A 25,311-nucleotide genomic window follows, 5' to 3' on the forward strand; every position below is an offset into this window, starting at 1 on the left:
ATGGCACGGGAGAGCCTGGACAAGCACCGGATGTCGGCGCGGGGGGGTGTCCCCTCTTGTCGCCTGTAAGAACAATTAAGCGGTGGAACTGCTGCTATGATCGTTCTTATAGTGTACAGAATTGCCGGCTGAAAACAAGGATATCTGAATGATGCCTGTAGCTGAAGGCATCATTCAGATATTCTCACATCATATGATGTCCTTGGGCAGGAAGTGGTTAAAGTGACACTAAAGGTTCATTTAAAAAAAAAAAACTAACGCATTGTACTTACCTCCACTGTGCAGCTCATTTTGCACAGAGTGGCCCTGAACCTGCTCTTCTGGGGTCCCTTAGCGGCTCTCTCGGCTCCTCCCCGCATCTGATAACCCCCTTAGAGAAGACCCCCCCCCCCCCCGGGGGGGGTTACCTTGCGGGTGCGCTCCCAAGTCCAGCATTCAGCGTCCATAGAAACCGAATGCAGGATTTGTCCCCGGCGGCCGCGTCATTGGATTTGATTGACAGAAGTGGGAGCCAATAGGTGAGCTGCTATCAATCTATCTCAACAGCTGAGAATCCCCTAGCAGAGACACGGCGCGTCCCCGTGGGACAAGTTCGAGGGTTCAGGTAAGTAAAACTGGGGGACTGAGGGGCCGGTCACTGACAGGTGTTTTTTCACCTTAATGCATAGGATGCATTAAGGTGAAAAAACATGAACCTTTACAACCCCTTTAACCGTTACCCGGGTACGATGGTACGAACTTAAAGTGATACATCCTGCTTTCAGTCTGTATCATAACATGAAATGGTTACTATAAGACATATAAAAGAGAACTCTATGGAGACCGTATTCACTGATTGGTATCTCTTGTGAATAGTACATCCACCCCATCAACATATCTCTAAATGTTTCTTGTTGGTCCTTAACAGTATATAAGATTGGGATTAGAATTTGGAACCTGCTTAAGTATTTAGAATTTTGCTTAATGTATATGTTTGTTTATGACTTCTGTTCTTTTTGTCTTACAGTAGTATCTTGCCTTTGAGTAGCAGTCCCCAACTCCAGTGCTGCAGGCACCTCATTCCCGGGCCTCTGTGGTGCTCCTGATGCCCCTCACCCACTGTCGAAGATCCCCGGTGGGCGAGGGGACAGCAGGGATCCTGCACTCCCAGCTGTGATTTATGAGGTAAGAAGAATTCTCTATATATTTGGACCTGTATAGTAGCTGTACTGTGTGTTTGAAAGTGTCACGTGGTATCAATCTATGCTGATAATGGAGAAGTAAGGTACACTGATATATTTTAACACTTTAAATCATTACATAGCTTGAAAAAAATTCTCATTTATCAAGTTCACAAGTCCTGTAATTTCAGTCCTGATAAACCGAAGACCAACCCCCAGGGTATCTGCCATTAATCCAGGAGGAAAGTAATAACCGCTCTTAAAGGCTCGTTCACACCATACATGCATGAAAACTGATGGGAAAACTGCGCAGATTTCACTTGCAGAGTCATGAGTTTTTATGCGTGTCAGTTATGTGCCCTGTTCACACCAATGTTGATGTCATGTCAGTTTTTTTTTCCTGTGCAGAAAACCACATACACATTGCAGATATCTGCATGTGATACCAGTGTTGTGGTGTGAACAGGGCACATAGAGAACATTAGGGTTTTCTTGTGCCCTTGCAGAACTCGTGTAGAAAAACTGACCTCTCTGCACCATGGTGTGAACGAGGCCTAAGACCCCTTTCACACTGGGGCAGTGCCGGCGTTAGCGGTAAAAGGCCGCTAGTTTTAGTGGCACTTTACCGCTGTTAAAGCATCACTTTTTGACTGCTAGCAGAGTGCTTTAAACCCCTGCTAGCGGCCGAAGAAAGGGTTTATAGCGCCCCCGTGTTGCAGCGCTGCTGAAGCGCTTTGCAGGCGCTTCGACAGCGTTGCCCATTCATTTCATTTCCGCCCCAAAGACGCTCCTTGCAGGACTTTTTTTTCCCATCTTGCAAGCACACCATCCCAGTGTGAAAGCACTTGGGCTTTCACACTGGGGTGGCTTGAGAGACGCTTTATATGTGCTATTTTTTTTTTAGTACTAAAACGCCTGAAAAGCACCTCAGTGTGAAAGGGGACTAAAACTTGTGACCGCTATCCTTTCACGGCATGCCTTGAATTAAGACCCTTTTCACACTGGAGGCGTTCTTTAGGCACTTTAGCGCTAAAAATAGAACCCGTAAAGTGCCTGAAAAATGCCTCATCTGCAGTCCCAGTGTGAAAGTCCGAGTGCATCTTTGGGGCGCTTTTGGAGCGGTGTATAAAATTGAAATCAATGGGCAGCGGCACTTTGCGGGCGGTTTTAACCCTTTCCTCGGCTGCTAGCGGGGGTTAAAAGCGCCCCGCTAGCGACAAAAAAGTGCCTCTAAAACGACAGTAAAGCGTCGCTAAAAGTAGTACCGCTTTACCGCTAACGCAGCCTGGCGGTCAGTGTGAAAGGGCTCTAACTGTTTTGGGAGACAGTTTATAAGAATGCGTTTAGGGCGGAACTAAACTCTCCAATTTTAAGTTTTAAAAAACAGTTACATTCCGAGCATTTACTTGTTCTCTCAAACTATCAAATGTCAGGTGTCAAAACTGATCACGTGTGCGCCACCATGGCAGTTGCAGGTCAAAAGAAGGCTAAGATGGCAGCTTCCTTGGCTTATAAGGATAAGGTTTAGTTCCTCTTTAAAGCGGAGTTCCAGCCAAAAGTGGAACTTCTGCTTATCTGTCTCCTAACTACAACCCCCCCCCCCCCTGGTGCCACATTTGCCACCTTTCAGTACCCTTCCCCACTTCCAGGAGATGGCGCTGTCCCTTGGAAGTTCGGCTCCCTTCCTCCGCTGCCGGGCCAGTTTTAAAGCGCAGCACGCTTCGCACATGCGCAGTAGGGAACCGGCTGAAAGGCTTCCTTGCCGGTTTCCCTTAGTGTAGATGGCGGTGGCAGCAGCCGATCCTAAAATCAGCTGGGGTGCTGACATCGCTGGACTCCTGGACAGGTAAGTGTCCATATATTAAAAGTCAGCAGCTACAGGGAACCGAGAAGAGGAGGATCTGGGTTGCTGTGTGCAAAATCGCTGCGCAGAGCAGGTAAGTATAACATGTTTGTTATTTTTATAAAAAAAAAAAAAAAAAAGACTTTAGTATCACTTTAACTGTATCTGAGCACCTTCAACTGAAAAGGCTGTTTAGTTCATTTTTAATAGTCAGAGAAAACTCACCCCTCCATCCATGTCTCCATACAGTTTTTTTTTTTTTTTTTTTTTTTTTAATCATTTTGGAAAAACACCCCCTAGCATTACTAGCTATGGCCAATTTAAATAAGTGCAAAGGAGTCATGTAGTATTTACTTCCTGGAATTCATCTACCCTTACTCCAGGCAGGAGGGTGCGCTTGGCTTACAACCCCCTTTTTCTTCTGCTGAAGACTCCTGGGATGTATGACATTATTTTGGCCTAGGCCAGAAACCACGAAGCAACTGAAAAAAATAGGTTTAGATAAGTAACTATAATACCGCTTTCAATTTATTTACTATTGCTAGCAGCATAAGGATTAAATCTAGTAATGCTGATTTGAGAGTTTTTAATCCTAAAAAAAGATCTGACCGGATAAAAACTTTGGGAGCTGCCATTGACTAAAAGTGTGTTTGTGTGTGTGTGTGTGTGTGTGTGTGTGTGTGTACAGAACTGTCATCTGTATCTTTCATTCACTACTTAGTGAGTCACTTGGCTAGAACAGGAACGTCCAGTGGTTTTGGGACACCTACAATGCATGTTTGCTCTGGGTCAGTGACCCTACAAATTAGTAAAGAAATAAGAGAGGGAGACAGACAGACAAAAAGCACCTTCAACAAGTTGCCAGTGGAGGCTCTCATATTTTTATCCCGACCAGTTCACTTTTAAAGGATTCATTTTTATTAAAAAAATAATGCACTTCTTAAAAAATGTAAAGGTAACAAATCATTATTATTAATAATAATAATAATAATATTATTTGTGGGTGTTTGTTTTTTTTAATCAGAAGCCTGCTAAGTATTGCACCAGCAATCAGCAGATCATGGGTGCAATCTCAGGCTCCTGCAGACTGTGTAGCTGTCTGCTCATACCTCATACAGGCAGGTAGTTACTGAATGACCGGAAGCATCAATGAACTACCTAGAGCACTCGCCAGCTCCCCGAGTACATTAAGGACTACAGCCTCTCAGCTGCAATGGTTGGTTGGGGGTATGGGGGCTGCCGCATCACTAACATGTTACAGCCTGAATATGAGTGGTAACATGTTAGGAAAGTTGGATTTCTCCTTTTAAAGTAAAGAGTGATATTTGATGGTGGTTGGAATTCTACAAATATTGCCCTGTCTGTGGGGTACCAGAGAATAGAACTGACACCCCCCCCAACCAGAACTGTGAAGGAGTTGTCTGCTATTGATATATACATTTTTTAGAGAAATGTTAGAGGAAGTAAACCCTGATGGGTTTTACTTCCTCTTTATTCCGCTGCAAAGTAAGAGCATAATGGGCTAGTATGCTATTCATACTAGCCCATTATGTTGCACTTGCCTGCAAACAAAGCCCACGATGTCCCCGCTGGTGGCTGCATTTATCTTCACCCCTCCTTCCTTCTGGGGCCCTGGACTCCATCTCTGTGACTGGCCAGAGTCTGGTGACGTCACTTCCACGCATGCGCATGGGAGCCAACGGTCATGGCACGGGCCCTATAGAAACGGCACAATCGTGCCCTTCCTTTATTGCACATGTGCTGATGACGTCGGCGCAAGCATATGTGGTAAATATCTCCTAAACCGTGGATGTTTAGGAGATATTTGCAGTACCTACAGCCAGGTAAGCCTTATAGGCTTACCTGTAGGTAAAAGTGATGTGTAAGGGTTTACAACCACTTTAACCGCTGTTTTTACAGTTAGCCGGAGTTCTGCTTTTTTGCAGGTTTTGTTGGCTGTTTTCTTCAAACCAAAAAGTCTCTTGGTGAGCAGCTCTGCTGCACAAGGATCTAATGATGCAGTAGCTTGCTTTGTTTGCATCAGTGCCTAGGTATACCTTGGGTATTGGGCCTTTGCCAGGTTGCTGATTATGGTTATAGGATAAGGACAACTGGTGTGAAATTACAGTGTAAACAAGAAAACAATTTAATTATTTCTGATGGAAGCATTTTTTTGATCTGCTATTACAGAAGACACTGCCTTAGGACTATCACATTCAGAGTAATTGGATAGCCTACATTAAGCATTTCACCCTAGCTCTGACGTGCCAGTATTGATGTGAGTAGACTGTGAGTGGCATGGTAATACATTATTTGTATAGAGCTTGAGTTTGGAAACTTTTATTTAAACACGTTGGTCTGCCGGTTGGATATGTGTTTGCATCTTGTTGGATAGTGTGAAATAAACGCAGGGAAAGCGTCATGTTTGTAGAGCAGTTTATTATACCCACTTAAAATATTTTTTTCTTTACACTGAAATGAGTGGTTTCCAGTCAGTTATCCCATACTGGTATATTTTTTTAGAACATGTTTTACTTATAAAGACATCTGTCTTGTTAACAATGATAGTACAAAACAGTCTCTGCAATGTAACATTTCAGGCTTGGAGTACCCTTCCTCAAGGGCACTTATCGAATGGCACGCAAAGTCAAAAATGTGCTCTGCCGCTGTGATGATGAATAAACAGGGTATTCCCATTTGGTTGGCAAAAGTCCACCAGGGACTGTTGAGCAACTGCACTTAATCACAAAGGTAACACACCATCACCAGCAGCAGTTCTTGTGTCTGGCAACACAAATTGTTTTTCATCACAAAGGTTTTGTCTTTATTAATCTGAAAAATACAGGTCAGTTTTTGGCTGTTCACATGTGCTAGCAAGAATTAAAAACCTATGTGGTTATAACATTTTTATCCTACCCCCTCTCATGTGTAGATGCATGCACCACTTTAAAGTATAACTATTAGCTATGCCTTTTAGCTTTTTATTGCTGTCTGTGCTCCTGGAGACCACTTGAGACAGGCCTCTGGAGAAGTCTAGAACAGTTCCTACTAGGGCTGCAACTAACGATTATTTTCATAATCGATTAGTTGGCCGATTATTGTTTCGATTAATCGGTTAATAACCTTAAAAAAAAAAAGTGTGGTGTATAATTTAGTTAATATGTAAAGTTTTAAAAAAAAGGCAATTTATTCTTAAATATCTCTATGCAGTGGTAAATATAAATAACCAACTATATGGTTAGGGAGCAAAATATCTAATCCACTCTGAGAATAACAGACAGAAGAGATATACTGTATATACTATTAGAGAAGAGATATACTGTATATACTATTAAAGGGTGAATCAGATAAATATCAGACTCAGAGATCAAATGTCTTCCTTCAAAAAAATAAATTCATTTTAGGAACGTTCGTTCGATTTTCTAATCATTAGTGGGGTCAAATCGACGTTCATTTTCAACCACAGTGACAGGAAAATTTGGAAATAGAAAACTTCTTGGTCAAAGGAATTTTCAGACAGTGTATGTGGTTTTCGTTCAGAAATTACATTCATTTTAAAAACAGAATGTTAAAAACAAGTGAAAATTTCAAACAACATTTAGCGAATGTACAAAGATTTTTTGTCTGAATATTCTCGTCTGAAAATTGAACCGTGTGGCCAGCATAAGGCTCACTACATACCTATGCAGTTTGCTTTTGATCTGTTTCTGCAGTGCTTTTTGCTGTGCATTTTGATTTTTGTGCATTTTGATTTTTGCGCACTTGATTTTGACGGCAATTTGCATCTGCAATTTTTTGGGCCAAATTGTTGTTGGGCAGATTAAAAAACACAAATTGCTGCAAAAACACATGAAATGCTTTTCTGCAGCTTCTTCTTCTGAAGTATATTGAACCAAAAAAGCACCGTCTTTGCGTTAAAAAAAAAAGTCCTTGACCCTTTCCAAATACGCAGCTGCTGAAAAAAGCATAGATGTGAACGTGTCCAATGGGAAACCATGTAAATGAACTGCAGTGCGCTTCTACAAAAAAGCACCAAAAAACACATAGATGTGAACCAGGTCTAAGATGTTTAGTAACATAATGGAGTTAAAAAAATCTAAAATTAGCCCTTTATAGTACAAAAAAAGTAGATAATCACTACTGTAAGGGGTTTATTTTTTTATTGTAGAACTGTGAAAGTAATATTTACAGTAGCGATTATTTGCTCTTTTTGTACTATAAAGGGCTCGTTTTAGGTTTTTTTTAACCCCATTATGTTACTGGCCGATTAATCGATTACATTGTAGGAGTCAACAAGTATCACCTGCTAAGGAGGTCCTAGGGAGAACACTGCCATGTGCGCTTTTCTTTTTTAAGATAACATACTTTTATAGTATTGTTTAAAAGTGTGGAGTCTTTATTGTTATGGTCAGTATATAGTCTTTATTTAACTGATCAGGTACTGGATTTCTGCTACTTTTATTAAGGACGTATTAAACCCAAAAGCAAACCTTTTTATTATATTGCAGCTTACTAATCTGTGATGGCTGCATTTAGTTTAGTGTTTTTTTTTTTTTTTTGTTTTTTTTTTGGGCTTTGTTCTGTTTTCATGTGGTGATCCAACCAGCAAGTCCTGTTGTATTTCAAAAGCACAAATGCTTCAGCAGAATGTATCGTTTTACATCTGGGTCAGCAACATGTCGATCGTGATCTACCTGACGTTTGTGGGGAGCCGAAGGGTAGATCAACAGGGCTGTTTTGATTCTTCCACCCAGCCTCCGCTGCTCTCCTTTTTAATAGCAGAGCGGAGTGAGGCAAAACACTGTTGGATGGAGGTTGTGAGCACAGGAGCTGCTTTAGTTAAAGTGAATGTAACGGCTCGTGTTGTTTGTTATTTATTTATTTATTTTTTTTTTAAATAACAATCGTACTTCCCTCCACTTTGCAGTTCGTTTTGCGTTTTTGAGTGGACCTGAACCTCATCTTCTGGGGGTCCCCTGGCGGCTCTCGCAGCTCCTTCCCGCATCAGATAAACCCCTAGGACAGGGATATGCAATTCGCGGACCTCCAGCTGTTGCAAAACCACAAGTCCCATCATGCCTCTGCCTCTGGGTGTCATACTTGTGGCTGCCAGAGTCTTGCTATGCCTCATGGGACTTGTAGTTCTGCAACAACTGGAGGTCCGCTAATTGCATATCCCTGCCCTAGGAGAAGTGCTCTCCTGGGGGGGTTACCTTGCAGGTGCGCTCCCAAGACCAGCATTTGCGTCCATAGAAATGAATGCTGGAGGCGGCCCCGCCCCCTGGCGCCTGCGTAATTGTATTGTATAGCTGTGTTGCTATCAATCTAGCCAATCAAGGGCTGGGACCCCGTGGAGAGAGGGAGAACGTGTCTCCGCCGATGGAAATAAGGGGCTCAGCTAAGTAAAACGGGGGGGGGGGGGGACTGGGGGGCCGGTCACTGACAGGTGTTTTTTCACCTTAATGCATAGGATGCATTAAGGTGAAAAAACACGAGGTTTTACAACCCCTTTAACTTTGCAAAGTTGCTGGGCAGCCCTAGCAAACCGATCATTGGCTTGTTAACATGAAAGGTTAACTCTGGTAGCTCCCGCCCTCCATCCAGCGCTGTGCTGCCTCACTCTGCTCTGATGTACAGCCTGTGTAAAGGAGAGATCTACCTACACATGGCTGTGTGTTGTGATGGGGGCAAATGTTACTACTTGTGAGGGGACATAACATTTCTTTTGGGAGGGGCATGGGACACTACTGTCGGGGGGGTTGCGCAATGAAAAAAAGCTCTGGAGGTGCAGAGGACACTACTGTGGGTGGGGCAGAGGACATTACGGATGGGGGGGGGGGGGGTTATGTAATGTGAAAGTGAGCAGAGGACACCACTGTAAGGGGGGGCGGCAGAGGATACTACTGTATGTGTGGGGGATGAGTGATTTGATGTGTTCGTTTTTTTTTTTTTTTTCTTTATTGGGGGCTTGGGTGTGTGTGTGTGTGTGTGTGTGTGTGTGTGTGTGTGTGTGTGTGTTTTCTTAAAAAAAAAAAAAAAAAAAGTGACGCAACAGGATACCCAGCCTCCCCTAACCCAACAGGTCTTTGATTTCTTCTATGTTGTCCAGGTAGATCTCAACCTCCTGAAAGTTTGCCCACCTCTGGTTTTCGTGCCTGAGACAAACCACTTGACACTGGCAGGGATGATTAAAATGATCCGCTTCTATTTATTCATGCAAAACCTTTCTCCCAAAAGGAAAACAATTTATTAATGTATCTACCCCCCCCCCGGGCTGACAATGCTGTTATGCCTCCTGTGCTGCCATGCCTAATGTGCTTTCATATCCCACGTTGTGTCTCACTAATACAGGAGGTGTGTTACTGGTCACATTACCAGGTGAAAAAGGAGGAAAAAAGCCAAAGAAAAGAAAACAAATGCAGCCACCGCATCTAATGATTGATAAGCTGCAATATAATTCATTTTTGGATTTAATAGTGCTTTAAGTTCTTTTCTCTTCTAAGGGTAACTTGCTGAATGTAAAATTTGACTAGGCATCAGCATGTCTCGACACAATGCAATTTGACACATTGGCATCTCATGAACGAGCTAAATGGGGACCACATTTTCCAGTAAGGGACGTGTGAGGGGCCCTCGCAGGGACTGAGGTTATAGATGCTGCACTGGTGAGCATGAACAGTGTATTCCATTGAGGTAATTATTTCATTAAAAAGACAAATTGCTGTGCAGCAGAGCTGTAAATGATTTGGTAGGATCAGTTGTGTTCCAAGTTCATTTCTCACACTTTTTTTTTCTTTTTGCTATGAGGGTCTATTTATATCCATTTACAGTTTCTCTGCAGGGTATTAACATGTACACAGTTTTTTGTGTCTAGAATTGCCACATTGTACCGAGAGAGTAACCGCAACATTTCTGTGTATATAGTGGGGAAGGGATAGAACATTTTGAACCATTTCCCTGCACGGATCATACAGAGATTTCCAGGAACAGTTTATAATGCTTGTGATTGAGCTTTTACCTTGTATAAGGTGAAGTAACCTCTCAATATTATGTGATACCTCTTATAGGTTATAGCCTTGTTCACATGGGTGTACTTAAAGTGGTTGTAAACCTCAGACATGAAATATGAACAAAGCACCCCCTCTATAGTGTGTATTTGTCTCAAAGTGTTGCTAAAGTCTCGCGTGTGTTAATAATAAAAAAAAAAAGTCATTCCTACCTGCTCTGTGTAGTGGTCTTGCACAGAGCAACCTGGATCTCCCTCTTCCTTGGCCCCCCTTTGGAGCTCCTGGCCCCTCCCTCCAGCCAGCAGCTTGCTATGGGGACACCACAGCCAAACCGCAGCTCCGTGTGTCCCCATTCAGACACAGAGCTGTGGTACGGCCCCGCCCCCTCTCTCTCCTGATTGGCTAACTGACTTTGACAGCAGTGGGAGCCAGTGGCGCTGCTGCTGTGTCTCAGCCAATCAGAAGGGAGAGTCCCTGACGGCTGAGGCAGTCCTACACAACACTGAATAGAAATGGGGCTCATATCAGTATTATGGGAGCTGCTGCACACAGGTTTTTTATCTTTTAAAGCAGTTGTATACCCGCACATGTAAAAAAAAAAAAAAAAAAAAACTGTAAGGCAAAGCTATAATGAGCTAGTATGCACCACATACTAGCTCATTATGAAATACTTTCCTTAGAACGAGGTCCCCGTATCGCAGCCTGGTCCACACTGAGGGAGCTGACATTTTTCCCTCTGCATTTTTTCCAGGTTCCTTTCTCCGTCGATGTGAGTGACCGGAGCCGCGATGACGTCACTCCTGCGCATACGCGCGGGAATCTTCTTCCTGGCAAGGTCCGGCAGCGTCTGTCGGACTTTCAGACGGGCATTCACAGCACATGTTCCGCTGACATCAGCGGGTGCATACAAAGTGAATACGGTTTAGGAGATATTCATTTTACCTACAGGTAAACTTTATTATAGGCTTACCTGTAAGTAAAAATTAAAAAGGGTATACAACCAATTTAATGCATAGAATGCAGTAAGATGAAAAAAAAATTCTGCCTTTACAACCACTTTAAGTGTAATTTCTGCTGCTTTCATTCTCTGTCAGCATAAGTCACTTCTGATAAGTTTTCCTGATGCCAAAGGGGGGGGGCTCCAGCTTATTGACGGCCTCAACTCTGCAACTGTGTGCTGTGTGAAGGGGGGCATGTTCCTTCCCTCCAATCATAGTTGCATAGTTACAGTGGCTTGCGGAAGTATTCGTCCCCCTTGAACTTTTCAACCTTTTGCCACATTTCAGGCTTCAAACATAAAGATATAAAATTTGTATTTTTTGTGAAGAATCACCAACAAGTGGGACACAATTGTGAAGTGGAACAAAATCTTTTGGATTTTTGAAACTTTTTTAACTAATAAAAAAATGAAAAGCGGGGCGTGCAAAATTATTCGGCCCCCTTGCGTTAATACTTTGTAGAGCCACCTTTTGCTGCGATTACAGCTGCAAGTCGCTTGGGGTATATCTCTATCAGTTTTGCACATCGAGAGACTGAAATTCTTGCCCATTCTTCCTTGCAAAACAGCTCGAGCTCAGTGAGGTTGGATGGAGAGCGTTTGTGAACAGCAGTTTTCAGCTCTTTCCACAGATTCTCGATTGGATTCAGGTCTGGACTTTGACTTGGCCATTCTAACACCTGGATACGTTTATTTGTGAACCATTCCTTTGTAGATTTTGCTGTATGTTTGGGATCATTGTCTTGTTGGAAGATAAATCTCCGTCCCAGTTTCAGGTCTTTTGCAGACTCCAACAGGTTTTCATCCAGAATGGTCCTGTATTTGGCTGCATCCATCTTCCCCTCAACTTTAACCATCTTCCCTGTCCCTGCTGAAGAAAAGCAGGCCCAAACCATGATGCTGCCACCACCATGTTTGACAGTGGGGATGGTGTGTTGAGTGTGATGAGCTGTGTTGCTTTTACGCCAAACATATCGTTTTGCATTGTGGCCAAAAAGTTCGATTTTGGTTTCATCGGACCAGAGCACCTTCTTCCACATGTTTGGTGTGTCTCCCAGGTGGCTTGTGGCAAACTTTAGACGAGACTTTTTATGGATATCTTTGAGAAATGGCTTTCTTCTTGCCACTCTTCCATAAAGGCCAGATTTGTGCAGTGTACGACTGATTGTTGTCCTATGGACAGACTCTCCCACCTCAGCTGTAGTTCTCTGCAGTTCATCCAGAGTGATCATGGGCCTCTTGGCTGCATCTCTGATCAGTCTTCTCCTTGTCTGAGCTGAAAGTTTAGAGGGACAGCCAGGTCTTGGTAGATTTGCAGTGGTCTGATACTCCTTCCATTTCAAAATGATCGCTTGCACAGTGCCCCCCAAATACCCCCAAACATTATATATTTTTTTAGCAGAGAATCTAGAGAATAAAATGGAGATTGTTGCAATATTTTATATCACACGGTATTTGTGCAGCGGTGTTTTAAACGCAAATTTTTGGAAAAGGGACACTTCCACGAATTTTTAAAAATCCAAACAGTAAAGTTACCCCATTTTTTTTTTTTTTGTATAATGTGAAAGATGATGTTACGCCGAGTAAATAGATACCAAACATGTCAGGCTTTATAATTGCACGCACTCGTGGAATGGCGACAAACTATGGTAGCTATGAATTTCCATAGGCGACGCTTTAAATTTTTTTTTTTTACGGTTACCAGGTTAGAGTTACAGAGGAGGTCTAGGGCTAGAATTATTGCTCTCGCTCTGACGATCGCGGCGATCTCACATGTGTTATTTGAACACCGTTTACATATGCGTGCTCAACTTCCGTATGCGTTTTCTTCGCTGCGCGAGCTCGCGGGGATGGGGGCGCTTTAAAATTTTTTTTTTTTTTTATTTATTTTATTTATTTTTATACTTTAAAAATTGTGTTTAAAAAAAAAAAGTTTTTTTTTTACTTTTATTGCTGTCACAAGGAATGTAAACATCCTTTGTGACACAGCCCACAGCCGCCGGAGGCAGACGATTGGACACCGGGCCTCCCGATCGCACGGGAGGCCCAGTAAGAGCGGCGGGAGGGGGGGGATGTCCCCTCCCGCTCCTCCGGTATAACAGCTGAGCGGCTTTTAGCCGCATCGGTTGTTATATACGGGTAGCCGATCGCCCGCTCGAAACAACGGTACCGGGATGATGCCTGCAGCTGCGGGCATCATCCCGGTATAACCCCCGAAAGCCGAGTACGCAGATGTCCGTACGGTCGGCGGGAAGGGGTTAAAGCTTGGGAAATCTTTTTGTATCCAAATCCGGCTTTAAACTTCTCCACAACAGTATTACGGACCTGCCTGGTGTGTTCCTTGGTCTTCATGATGCTCTCTGCGCTTTCAACAGAACCCTGAGACTATCACAGAGAAGGTGCATTTATACAGAGACTTGATTACACACAGGTGGATTCTATTTATCACCATCAGTCATTTAGGACAACATTGGATCATTCAGAGATCCTCGCTGAACTTCTGGAGTGAGTTTGCTGCACTGAAAGTAAAGGGGCCGAATAATTTTGCAAGCACCACTTTTCAGTTTTTTAATTGCTAAAAAAGTTTAAAATATCCAATAGATTTCGTTCCACTTCACAATTGTGTCCCACTTGTTGGTGATTCTTCACAAAAAATTAAAATTTTATATCTTTATGTTTGAAGCCTGAAATGTGGCAAAAGGTTGAAAAGTTCAAGGGGGCCGAATACTTTCGCAAGCCACTGTACATAGTAGGTGAGGTTGAAAAGACACAAGTCCAACCTAATGTGTGTGATTATATGTCAGTATTACATTGTATATCCCTGTATGTTGTGGTCATTCAGGTGCTTATCTATTAGTTTCTTGAAACTATCGATGCCCCCCGCTGAGACCACCGCCTGTGGAAGGGAATTCCACATCCTTGCCGCTCTTACAGTAAAGAACCCTCTACGTAGTTTAAGGTTAAATGTCTTTTCTTCTAATTTTAATGAGTGGCCATGTGTCTTGTTAAACTCTCTTCTGCGAAAAAGTTTTATTCCTATTGTGGGGTCACCAGTATGGTATTTGTATATTGAAATCATATCCCCTCTCAAGCGTCTCTTCTCCATAGAGAATAAGTTCAGTGCTCGCAACCTTTCCTCATAACTAATATCCTCCAGACCCTTTATTAGCTTTGTTGCTCTTCTTTGTACTCGCTCCGATTCCAGTACATCCTTCCTGAGCACTGGTGCCCAGAACTGGACAGCATACTCTAGGTGCAGCCAGACCAGAGTCTTGTAGAGCGGGAGAATTATAGTTTTATCTCTGGAGTTGATCCCCTTTTTAATGCATGCCAATATTCTGTTTGCTTTGTTAGCAGCAGCTTGGCATTTCATGCCATTGCTGAGCCTATCATCTACTAGGACCCCCAGGTCCTTTTCCATCCTAGATTCCCCCAGAGGTTCTCCCCCCAGTGTATAGATTGCATCCATATTTTTGCCACCCAAATGCGTTGTTTTACATTTTTCTACATTGAACCTCATTTGCCATGTAGTTGCCCACCCCATTTTGTTCAGATCTTTTTGCAAGGTTTCCACATCCTGCGGAGAAGTTATTGCCCTGCTTAGCTTAGTATCCTCTGCAAATACAGAGATTGAACTGTTTACCCCATCCTCCAGGTCGTTTATGAACAAATTAAATAGGATTGGTCCCAGCACAGAACCCTGGGGGACCCCACAACCCACCCCTGACCATTCCGAGTACTCCCCATGTATCACCACCCTCTGAATTCCCCTTGTTGCCAGTTTTCAATCCCTGTACTCACCCTATGGTCCATGCCAATGGACCTTATTTTGTACAGTAAATGTTTATGGGGAACTGTGTCAAATGCTTTTCCAAAATCCAGATACACCACGTCTACGGGCCTTCCTTTATCTAGCTGGCAACTCGCCTCCTCATAGGTTAGTAGATTAGTTTGGCAAGAACGATTCTTCATGAATCCATGCTGATTACTGCTAATGATACAGTTCTCATTACTAAAATCTTGTATATAGTCCCTTATCCCCTCCAAGAGTTTACATACTATTGATGTTAGGCTAACTGGTCTGTAATTCCCAGAGATGTATTTTGGGCCCTTTTTAAATATTGGTGCTACATTGGCTTTTCTCCAATCAGCTGGTACCATTCCAGTCAGAAGACTGTCTGTAAAAATTAGGAACAACGGTCTGGCAATCACTTGACTGAGTTCCTTAAGTACCTTTTTGGGTGCAAGCCATCTGGTCCCGGTGATTTATTAATATTAAGTTTCTGAAATCTCATTTTAATTCTGTCCTCTGTTAACCATGGAGGTGCTTCCTGTGTTGTGTCATGAGGATAAACACTGCAGTTTTGGTTACTGAAGCCCCCGATTGCCTCGTGAAGACTGAGGAGAAGAATAAATTCAATACTTTTGCCAGCTCTCAGAGCTCTCCTCACTGAGCTCTGCATAGTGTAACTTCAGCTCTCCACCCCTTTTTTCTTACAGTTCTGACTACCTTTATAAATTCTGCACTTTGACCAGCTGTTGAAAAGTGAAAACTGTAGATAAACAGGTGCAACTTATGTAGGAGCATTTGTTACATCTCTGTATATCACCAGAGGCCACTAGCTTCACTGGGTATATGTAAGGGTTTACAACCACTTTAAGCTTGTTTCCATGTGGTGCCTGCATCTGCGTGCACACCGTCCCATTCATGTCAGTTGGGATGCAGCGGCTGCATGGAATTTGACATAGTGTGAGCTCCAGGACACGGATAGCATGTCGATGCAACCAAAGGATTTTTCACTCGTCTTCTATGCATGGAATCAGGTGCTGCCGTTTACGGCACAGGACTCTAAAGGAACAGCCCGGGTGGCCATTCCTTTAGAGCGCTTGTGTCGGTGATGTCACTGGCTGCATGTACAGTAAATATCTCCTAACGGCGCACGTTTAGGAGATATTTACAGTACCTATAGGTAAGCCTTATTATAGGCTTACCTATAGGTTAATGTCAGAGATGGGAGTTTACTCAAACTTTTAAGAATTATTTATTCAGGTATCGGGATAAACGAGGTAACAGCAAGAGCTTTAGAGGTTGCAAGGTATGTTCAAAACTGTTGCGTTGATTTTCTTGATGGCTGAATAAATGTATAGATGGCTATTCATTTTTTTCCTCATAATGTGGCTAAGCTGAAGGTTTTTGCCAATGGGTTATTCATGTCACCAGGTATCAGTCATGCCTGAAGGTTGATATATGTGAAGTGTGATGGAGCTTGGTGTCTAGCTTTGTTTTCAGGTTTACATCTTTGTTCATCTTCATATGTGCTGTTCAGTTAATTACAGTGTATTTGCATCATCTTGTTGGAGTTTGCTAAATAGCTATTGTAAGTATGTAACATGAGCGCCTTCTACAGGGTGGCTGTGGTATTAACCGTTGACTGTGATTTTTAGTAATAACTTGTTGTTGATCAGTAAGTTGCTCGTTTTCATTCATTACGATTTAACTTTTTATGATGGTCATCTGATTTATATTGTATTACATCAGTATTTATCCTTTTTTTGTAAACTTTTGGTTGCAGGATGAGAGGCTTACAGTTTCTCAGGATCTCCCGGGGAATGATGGGAAGCCCCACCTTATCCATTTTCATTATAAGGTCACCGACGTGAAAGAATCTTCATGGAAGACTATGCTGTCAAACCAGAGCCTCTTTGTAGAAATTCCTGAGGGCATTCTAGCTGATGGAAGCAAAGAGGGGTAAGCAATGAGTTTACGCTTCTACAACTCTTAACGCCTTTTTTTTTCTCAACTATGGAGATTCAACAGAAACTTTAAATTGGAGTGCCAGTATTAGCCTTAAAGCATAGTTCCACTTTTGCAGCCAAGTTGGGGATAACCCCTACGTTTATATTTGTAAAATGTTCTCATTCACACAGCATAACTTAACATAATTCCGCTTATCTTTTTACTTGCTCTTTTCAGGAAAACGCCAAAATCTGAAATTTTCCTCTGCTGTGTAGAGGGTGCTGGGAAGTAAATTTTTACCAATATTACCCGTGTCTATACTGTGCTGGCAGATTACATTATCAGCGGTAAATTTAGATTTGAACATTGTCCTACCAAAGAGTTAATGTAACACTAAACAATATCCTTATTCTCCAAAAATAATCCATCCACTATTTAATGTCCCTATAATCTATTTTTCATTAAATTTTGTTTTAGTGTGTGCCTCCTTATAACATCTGCTGAGAGCTCCCAAACCTCTCCTTTTTTTCCCCCGGGGTTTTTATTTTTTTATTGTTTGAACAAGCAGTGCACAATAATTGCAATCATGTGCACTCTGCTCCATGCACACTACAAGTGCCATAGTCAATAATTCCTTAGTCCCTAGTCCATCTCGGGAGTGAGTAATAGATGGTTGCTATCTGGATATGTTGATTCTTGGATTCTGCATTCTATCTAAATTTTAAGGATAAGTCCAGCCTGAGCTCGTTTGGCTGGGATTCTCCTATGGGTAACAGGAGTGCAATTCGTTTTGCGCTCCTGTGACCTGTTTTCAGCAGAGAGCGGACTGAAGTCTGCTCTCTGCTGACATCATAGGAATCAGTCCAGGCACCGCATCATTGCAACAAAGTCTGGATTCGGCAGGTGCCAGGACTGATACCCCTCTCGCTGAGAGGCTGAGACGGCCACTCCCCCCCCACAGCTCGGTACTCTAGTGAGCGGGGGGGGGGGGGGGGGGCAGAGTGGAGAGCTGTTGATTGACAATCAGCAGCTCTCTGCTTGGGGAGCTGTGAGAACTGAGCCATCGGCAGTGTTCGATTGCTCGGTTCTCAGTGTAGAGGCACAAGGGGACAGATGCAGCATTGCAATGATGCTGAATCCACTTAGGTAAGTATGATTCAGGGGGAAAAAATTTTTTTAATTATTAATGCTTACAAATCTCCGTAAAACTAACCCCTATCTTGATATGCCATTGCTGCCCTTTCAGCAACATCTTTTTCTTGGTCAGTACTGATCATTGAAATGTCTGCTGTCTCCAGGTTGCTGGCTCTACTTGAGCATGCAGAAGAAAAGATGAAAGTCAGATACGTCTTTATCTGCTTCAGAAAGAGTCGGGAAGACAGAGGTATGTGTAGTGAACTCTGGAAAGAAGTCATATTGTCTGGTTATTTAGCTACTTTTCTTGAGCAAGGAATCTGTAGGAACCAAATATATATCAAATATAACAAACCTGTTATACTTGTCTGCTCTCTATAATGGTTTTGCAAAGAGCAGGCCCGTGCCTCCTCTTTTTGGATTCACCGCCGGTGCTCTTGGCACAGTTTCTTTGCTGAGTGCCCCAAAGCAAGCCGCTTGCTATGGGAGCACTCGTTCCTGCTCTCTCCCAAGCTAGCTCTGTATGTTCATTGACACACACAGCTTGGCCCTACCCCCTCCTTACTGGCTATGATTGACAGTAGCAGGAGCCAATGGTTCTCGCTGCCTCTGTTCAATGAGGTGAGAGAGCCACTTGCTGGATCGAGCAGTGCGATTTCTGGTGCTACTTGATAGACATCTGTGTGACTTCATACACAGATGTCTATTGAAGTCGCTCCTGAAATCTGCAAAAGTAGTGCAGAAACTACTTTTGCAAATCGATGTCGCACAGATTGGAACAGTGCCATTGCCGCCAATAGGTTGCGACTTGTCATGCGGTTTGATCTCTCAAATCGCATGACAGATCACTCCAATGTGAACCTAGGCTTACTTTGCTTTCAAAACCAACATTTTCTAAGGGATACTATGCTACCAAATACTCCCACAAATTTGGGTCATTGATTGCAACCAAGATTTGTTAATTTGCACACAGTATTTTTCCTAACAAATTCATTAAAGACCATGTTGCAAAAATGAATACACTCCAATGAAAGTCTTAGGAGCAAAAGTAAATTTTAGACAACAAAATCCTAATTAACAAGCATTCAATTACAGGTGAGTCTGATTATTCATTATACAGGTGTCCAGCAGACAGTAGATAATAAAAGGTCGTTGCGTAAACGAAGAAACCCCTTCCCATTACATGCTGTCAGCAATGGCACCACATGGAGGAGAAATGTCACACAAGGCCTGAGAGAGAATAATTTATTTACACATGAAAGGCAAAGCTTTACTTATCAGCAGTCAGACTACTGTAGCAAAAGTTATACAAAAATGTAACAAAGATGGAACTGCAACCATCTCACAGAGACGTCCAGGCTGTCCACAGAAGTTAATGCCTCGACGGGAGCGTCATCTGATAAGGGTTGCAGAAAATTGCCATGCAAGTTCACTGCAGTTGGATAAAGAAGTAGAATGCCAAACTGGGGTGATTGTTTCCCATAATCGAACACCTGTGGTGAGTTCTGAAGAGACAAGTTGAGCATCACTCTCCATCCAGACTCTAAGCCCCCTTTCACACTGAGGCATTTTACAGGCGCTTTTGGGCTAAAAATAGCACCTGAAAAACTGCTCCCCTGCAGTGAAATGCTTTCACACTAAGGCGATGCGCTGGCAGGACGTTAAAAAAACTTCTGCAAGCAGCAGCTAAGGAGCGGTGTATACACCGCTCCTAAAGCGCCCCTGCCCATTGAAATGAATGGGCAGTGCCTCCGGCCTGGCGCTTTGCAGGTCATTTTAACACTTTTTCAGCCACTAGCAGGGGTTAAAAGCGCCCTGCTAGCGGCCAAAAAGGACGGTAATGCGCCAATAAAAATAGAGACGCTTTGCCGCTGATGCCTGGGTGTGAAAGCAGCCTTAAAAAGGTCGTTCTTGAAGAATGGAAAAAGATAGATGTTGCAATATGTCGCCAGCTTGTGAATTCCATGCCTAGAAGACTTGGTGCTGTCCTTACAAATCAAGGAAGTCATACAAAATACTAGATGGAGTAGTTTTTGTTGTGGGGTGTATTCATTTTTTGCATCCACGTATTTGAGTAAAACTGAAGATTTTGTAATCTTTATATTATTACCCTTACTTTCATGTAATGAGCTAAACAAATGTTCTATAAAACTCAGTTTTACTGTTCAAAAGGGGGGTGTGTGTGTTGAACACCTAAGCAGATAAAGCCTTGTACACACTACAAGTTGTTTTTTTTTTTTTTTTTTTTTCTCTGACAATCCAATGTCAGTACAGCGATCTCCCCTGCTGTTCTACTGTGCTCCGACAGGGATGCCCCCAAACCCCCCCCACCAGAACATTGGCTGAGAGCACTGATTGGAAGTCGGTCGGCAGACCTTTCTGGGTCATACAGTTCACAGGGGCCAAATGTCGGCCGGTTTCTATTGAACCAGGTGAGGCTGCCTGACATTCGGCCGTGTACTAGGCTTAAGGACTTCTGACTTTCCTGATCTGCATGCTTGTTTCAGGTTAGTTATTAGGGAGGTATTGAAGAATGGGGGTCAACAGAACAGCCAGATTACTAGTGTTTTCCAAGGGATGCAAGAACTGTCTTCCATCTTATTCCTGGTATTTGCTGGGAATGTAACTGTCACATTGGTTGTGCTCTCAACCAAACTGTCAAACCATCAAATGGCTGGTGTCATAACTGATCACATGTGCAGCATCATGGCAGTTGAAGATCAAACCCATGCAAAGATGGCAGCTTCCTTGGCAGAAAATGATAGGAGTGTTTATTATTATTATTATTATTATTATTATAATACAGGATTAATATAGCGCCAACAGTTTACGCAGCGCTTTACAATATAAAAGGAGACAATACAGTTACAATACAATAAAATACAAGAGGATTAAGGGGGCCCTGCTCAGAAGAGCTTACAATCTAATAGGGTGGGGCAGGTGGTACAAAAGGTTGTAACTGTGGGGAATAAGCTGATGGAATTGGTAGGAGATTAGTTGGAGACATGATAGGCTTCCCTGAAGAGATGAGTTTTCAAGGATCACCTGAAGGTAGCAAGAGTAGGGGATAGCCGGACCAGTGGAGGTAGCGAGTTCCAGAGGATGGGACAGTTTAGTCTCGCTTTAAAAAAATTAGATATATATTTTCCAGTTTTGTAATTAATAGGGAGAGGGAAGGAACCAAAATAGAATAGGTTCATGTAATTTGTGAAAGTCTGCTTTAAATATACAGACACTTTTTTGTTTCCTTTAAGAACTTGCTTCACGTATATGCTTAGGAGTACAGAGTCAATAGTGAAGCTGGCATGAATCGCCATGTATGTAATGTGTTTGTCATTCATGGCCAACCGGTATTTCCATCCGTTGTGTTTAAAGTCCAGGTCAGAAAACGTCTTAACTGAGTCCTATAGCTATGGGTTGTTGTAATTTTATAGCAAATTAATCCAACAGTCTCTTGGCATGCCATGACCTGGGTACAACCACAGGCATTAATTGACTATAAATACCCTTGGGATTAGATGGCTTACCTCCTGAAAGTAATTCTCTTGTGTACTTTAATATCATCAGGTTTATCTGGACACACAGGGGTCACACTCAGATTTTGTGCTTTACAATCTCAACACTTAAGGTGAAACTAAAGTTTGCAGATAATTACCTCCCATGCTCCCTCGCAGGTGCCAGCATCTGCTCCTTAGCTTCTTCCAGGTGCAAGGTTTTGCTTATCTTGATTGACTAACTGGCTCCTAAATTCTACATAAATTTTGTCCTTGCCTTCTTGTTAGAAAACTTTTTTTTTTTTTTTTTTTTTTTTTTAAGATCAGCATTATTTATGAAAATGTCATTAATGATGTTGGCTGTATAACCTATAATCCTTGTTTTACTTTTGCAGTGATAGATAGAGAGCAAGATTAAAATCTGGTTGGTTTCTCTGTTTAAATGCCCCAATTAACTTTACTACATTTAACCTCCCTGGCAGTATGATTATGTCAGATTTTTTTCATCTCAAAGCGGTACATTGTTTTGCATAGAAATTTGGCGTTTTTATATTGTAGGCCTGTAATTCTTAGTAATAACACACTTAAATCTGTCCAAACAAGAGTCTAGTAGATATCCCGGGTAAGATAGCGTTTGAAACACGAAATCATAAATTATAATATAACTATAAATAATATGATAAAATGAATTTCCCCACGAATCACTATAGCTCAATTCTGCAAGTGGTCTAATTTACTATCGCTGTTTTCTAGCTGGTTTAAAACCACTTTTGATGTAAAGGGGACACTTTTTGGTTGCCATGGACAATCTCAAGTTTCCAGGCAGAAAAAAACAGTATATATAATATGTGCATGCAGGGCACTGGACAAAGCACTAGAGACACAAGGGATGTGAAATAATTTGATACAGTAATGCAATCTGTAAGATTACAGTGTACTGTATGTGTTATGTATTTTGTACTTTTTGAATTTGCCACCAGGCTCCGCCCCCATGCGTCACGATGCTCGCAGGAAACGGAGCCGGCAGAGGATACAGTAGGGGGGCATTGAAGGATCCTGGTGACAAGGTAAGTTACCTGGACCAGGATTCTGCAATGCAATCACGAGTGTGGCTCAGGGTTACCGCTAATGGTACTGAGATTTTAACCCTGAGCCACACTCGAGATTACTGCCAGGTGGGTTTAAGAAGAGTGCTGCCCCCCCAGGCGCTCGGGTGCTGCCGCCACCATTCATGGTAAGGTAAATTGGCAGTGAAGCCTATCTGCTTCACAGCTGGTTCCCTACTGCTCTTTCTAACTGGCCCGACACCGGAGGAAGAAGGGGGGCGCATGGAACTTCCAAGGAATCTCGCTGCAGTGAGGTCTCCTGGAAGTGGGGACAGGTACCTGTCCTGTTTACCATTTATTAGAAGTGAAAGTAAAAGAAAAGCCCAAATTTTGTGTTGTCCCCAGAATAGTAATAGAGGGGAATCTTACAATGGGGACACTCTTGTAACCTGGGGGTCCCCAAGAAATTCCCTTAATTTGCAGAGATATCCTCTCACTTCCTGTTTGGCTATGGGACAGGAAGTGAAGGAAAATCTCCACATTGGGACACAGATGGCATAAACAAATCTGAAATTTGCTCTATCCAAAATGGGGAGGGGGGTTTGCCTGCAGTTCTACTTTTAATACAATAAATAAATAGGTTTAGACTGTAACAAAAATGTTAACAATTTTTGGATACAATTTAAAGTGCCCCTATGATTACGCGCAAATGTGAATGCATACGTAAGTCCCACATGCATATGTGATCGCACCACATGGGAGGTATTGTCACAAACATCAGAGTGGGAGCAATAAACTTAGCACCAGACCTCCTGTGTATCTCTAAACTGGTAACCTGTAAAGCCATTCGAAGCATCGCCTATCGGGAATTTTAAGTACCTTCGTTTTGGTGCCATTCCACAAGCAGATGCAATATTAAAGCATGACATGTTTGGTATCTGTTTAACATCAAGTGTTACTTTTTCCCCAAAAAAAATGCGTTTGAAAAACTGCTGTGCAATTAGCAAAAAAGTAGTAGATTTTTACATGTATGTGAGAAGTGCCAGAATTGGCCCGGTGGGGAAGGAGATCTATGTGGCCCCAGAAGTAAGTCTCTGGTCTTTCTGATGCGACTTCACACTAAACAGTTTATCTTGTAGGAGCACTGGTAAATTGCATATAGGCTGTTATATACAGACATTTGAGATGAGGTTAGGGTGAGTTTTGAGTGCACGCTGTTCTATAATATCAAATTTAAATGCCAGCACTGCATTCCAGAGACATCAAAAATGCTTTACATTTTGTCAGACAAACCACAAAATCTTAGGCCCCTTTCACACGATCGGACCGTTCAGGTCCGCCTGTCAGTTTTGACGGCGGACCTGAACGGGCGCTCCATGTTAGCCTATGGAGCGTCGGATATCAGCGGAGACATGTCCGCTGATATCCGACCCCGTCCGATCCGCTAAAAGCAGACGTATGGCTCTACGTCCAGATCCGTCGCTGGCGGAACGGATCGGGTGAGATCTGACGAAAACGGACACGCTGTCCGTTTTCGTCCGATCCCTCCATAGGCGGCAGCGGCGCCTGACAAGCCCCTCCCCGCTCAGTGAGCAGAGAGGGACCTGTCATCCGCCGGCTCAGCGGAGATCAACGGACAGATCTCCCGCTGAGCCGGCGGACCGAGGCGGGCTCCGTAGAAACGGAGCCCGCCTCGTGTGAAAGGGGCCTTATTGTTTAGACTATCTAACAACAACAACCGGAGGGCTTACAATTATTAGTTTCTAACCAATTAGGTAGTCCTTCACACTCCATAGTTCAGGTAAATCTAAATAAGATTTACAGGTTCTTGGCGTGTGTGTGGTTTTTATTTTAATTTTTTTTTTTTTTTTTTTTTTTTTAAGAGGTGCTGAAGTCTGTAAGCCAAAGAGGCAGGCAAGAGGGCAAATGACCCTGTAACAGTATTGTATGTGATCTCCTTGCAGATAACATTTCCTCCATTTACACTTCTCATACTTTGCTCTGCACAGTGTTTATCCTGAGGCTAGCAGTCAGAGGCTCAACTGGATTCAACAGAGTGCAGAGGTCATGTTGGGTCTTTGTCATATTTATTTCTCATTCTACTATCTGTTCTTTCATAGGTCCGCTTCTGAAGACGTTTAGCTTTTTGGGCTTTGAGATTGTGCGTCCTGGGCATCCCTGCGTACCAGCACGTCCAGAAGTTCTGTTTATGGTTTACGCTCTTGACCAGAGTTCTTCAGACGAAGAGTGACCGCAGTGGACATGTAGATCCTTTAGCTTTTTATTTTCTGTGTATAAGAATAGCTGGTGGGGATTTCTCGCACTTTTCCAAGGACATGGGAGGAGAAGCACTCGTTACCGTGAGATGGACTGATATTTTTTGGCCTTTCTTTCAGTTTTATGAATACGATGTATGTTATTTTTGACTTTCTCTGCAATTTTGTTTGGAAGCAGCAACCTCAAGCACCTTGCAATCTGTGATTTAAAAAAAATGTATTCAGAATGTAGTTGAAGCTGCATATGAGAAAATAGTTATCTTAAATGCCAACTTGTTGTCATTTTGTTTCTTGGACTACCACGCTTTTCACTATACACTGAAGAAATGTATTGTAACCCCTGTAACCCCAGAGCATTAAAAAAAAAGAAGTACTAAGCTTGAATAAGGAAGGGGGGACTGCCCGGTGTCCAGAATACTGCGACTCTTGATGTGAGAGTATAATGTTGAATATATATATATATATATATATATATATATATATATATATATATATATAATACAGATCAAGCCAACACATTTTGGGTGAATTGCCTCCCCCTTCATCAGGGCTGTTGGTACGCGCTGAGATGGGTAGGTTCTGCGGTGGTACCTGAAGTTCTTGCAGTGGCAAAAGCC

The 25,311-nt window shown here is 42.7% G+C and overlaps 1 protein-coding gene across 1 annotated transcript; it reads left to right on the forward strand.

Moving 5' to 3' along the window:
* Positions 1–24,966, forward strand: OAZ2 (ornithine decarboxylase antizyme 2). The gene is given in 6 exon segments (XM_073623543.1): positions 1–65; positions 1,007–1,082; positions 1,084–1,164; positions 16,581–16,756; positions 18,043–18,128; positions 24,539–24,966. Coding segments are annotated over 6 exon segments (615 nt in total). The 3' UTR covers positions 24,670–24,966.
* Positions 24,967–25,311: the final 345 nt, after the last annotated feature.

This window comes from Aquarana catesbeiana, linkage group LG03 (assembly GCF_042186555.1).
Source record: "Aquarana catesbeiana isolate 2022-GZ linkage group LG03, ASM4218655v1, whole genome shotgun sequence".
Lineage (NCBI taxonomy): Eukaryota > Metazoa > Chordata > Amphibia > Anura > Ranidae > Aquarana > Aquarana catesbeiana.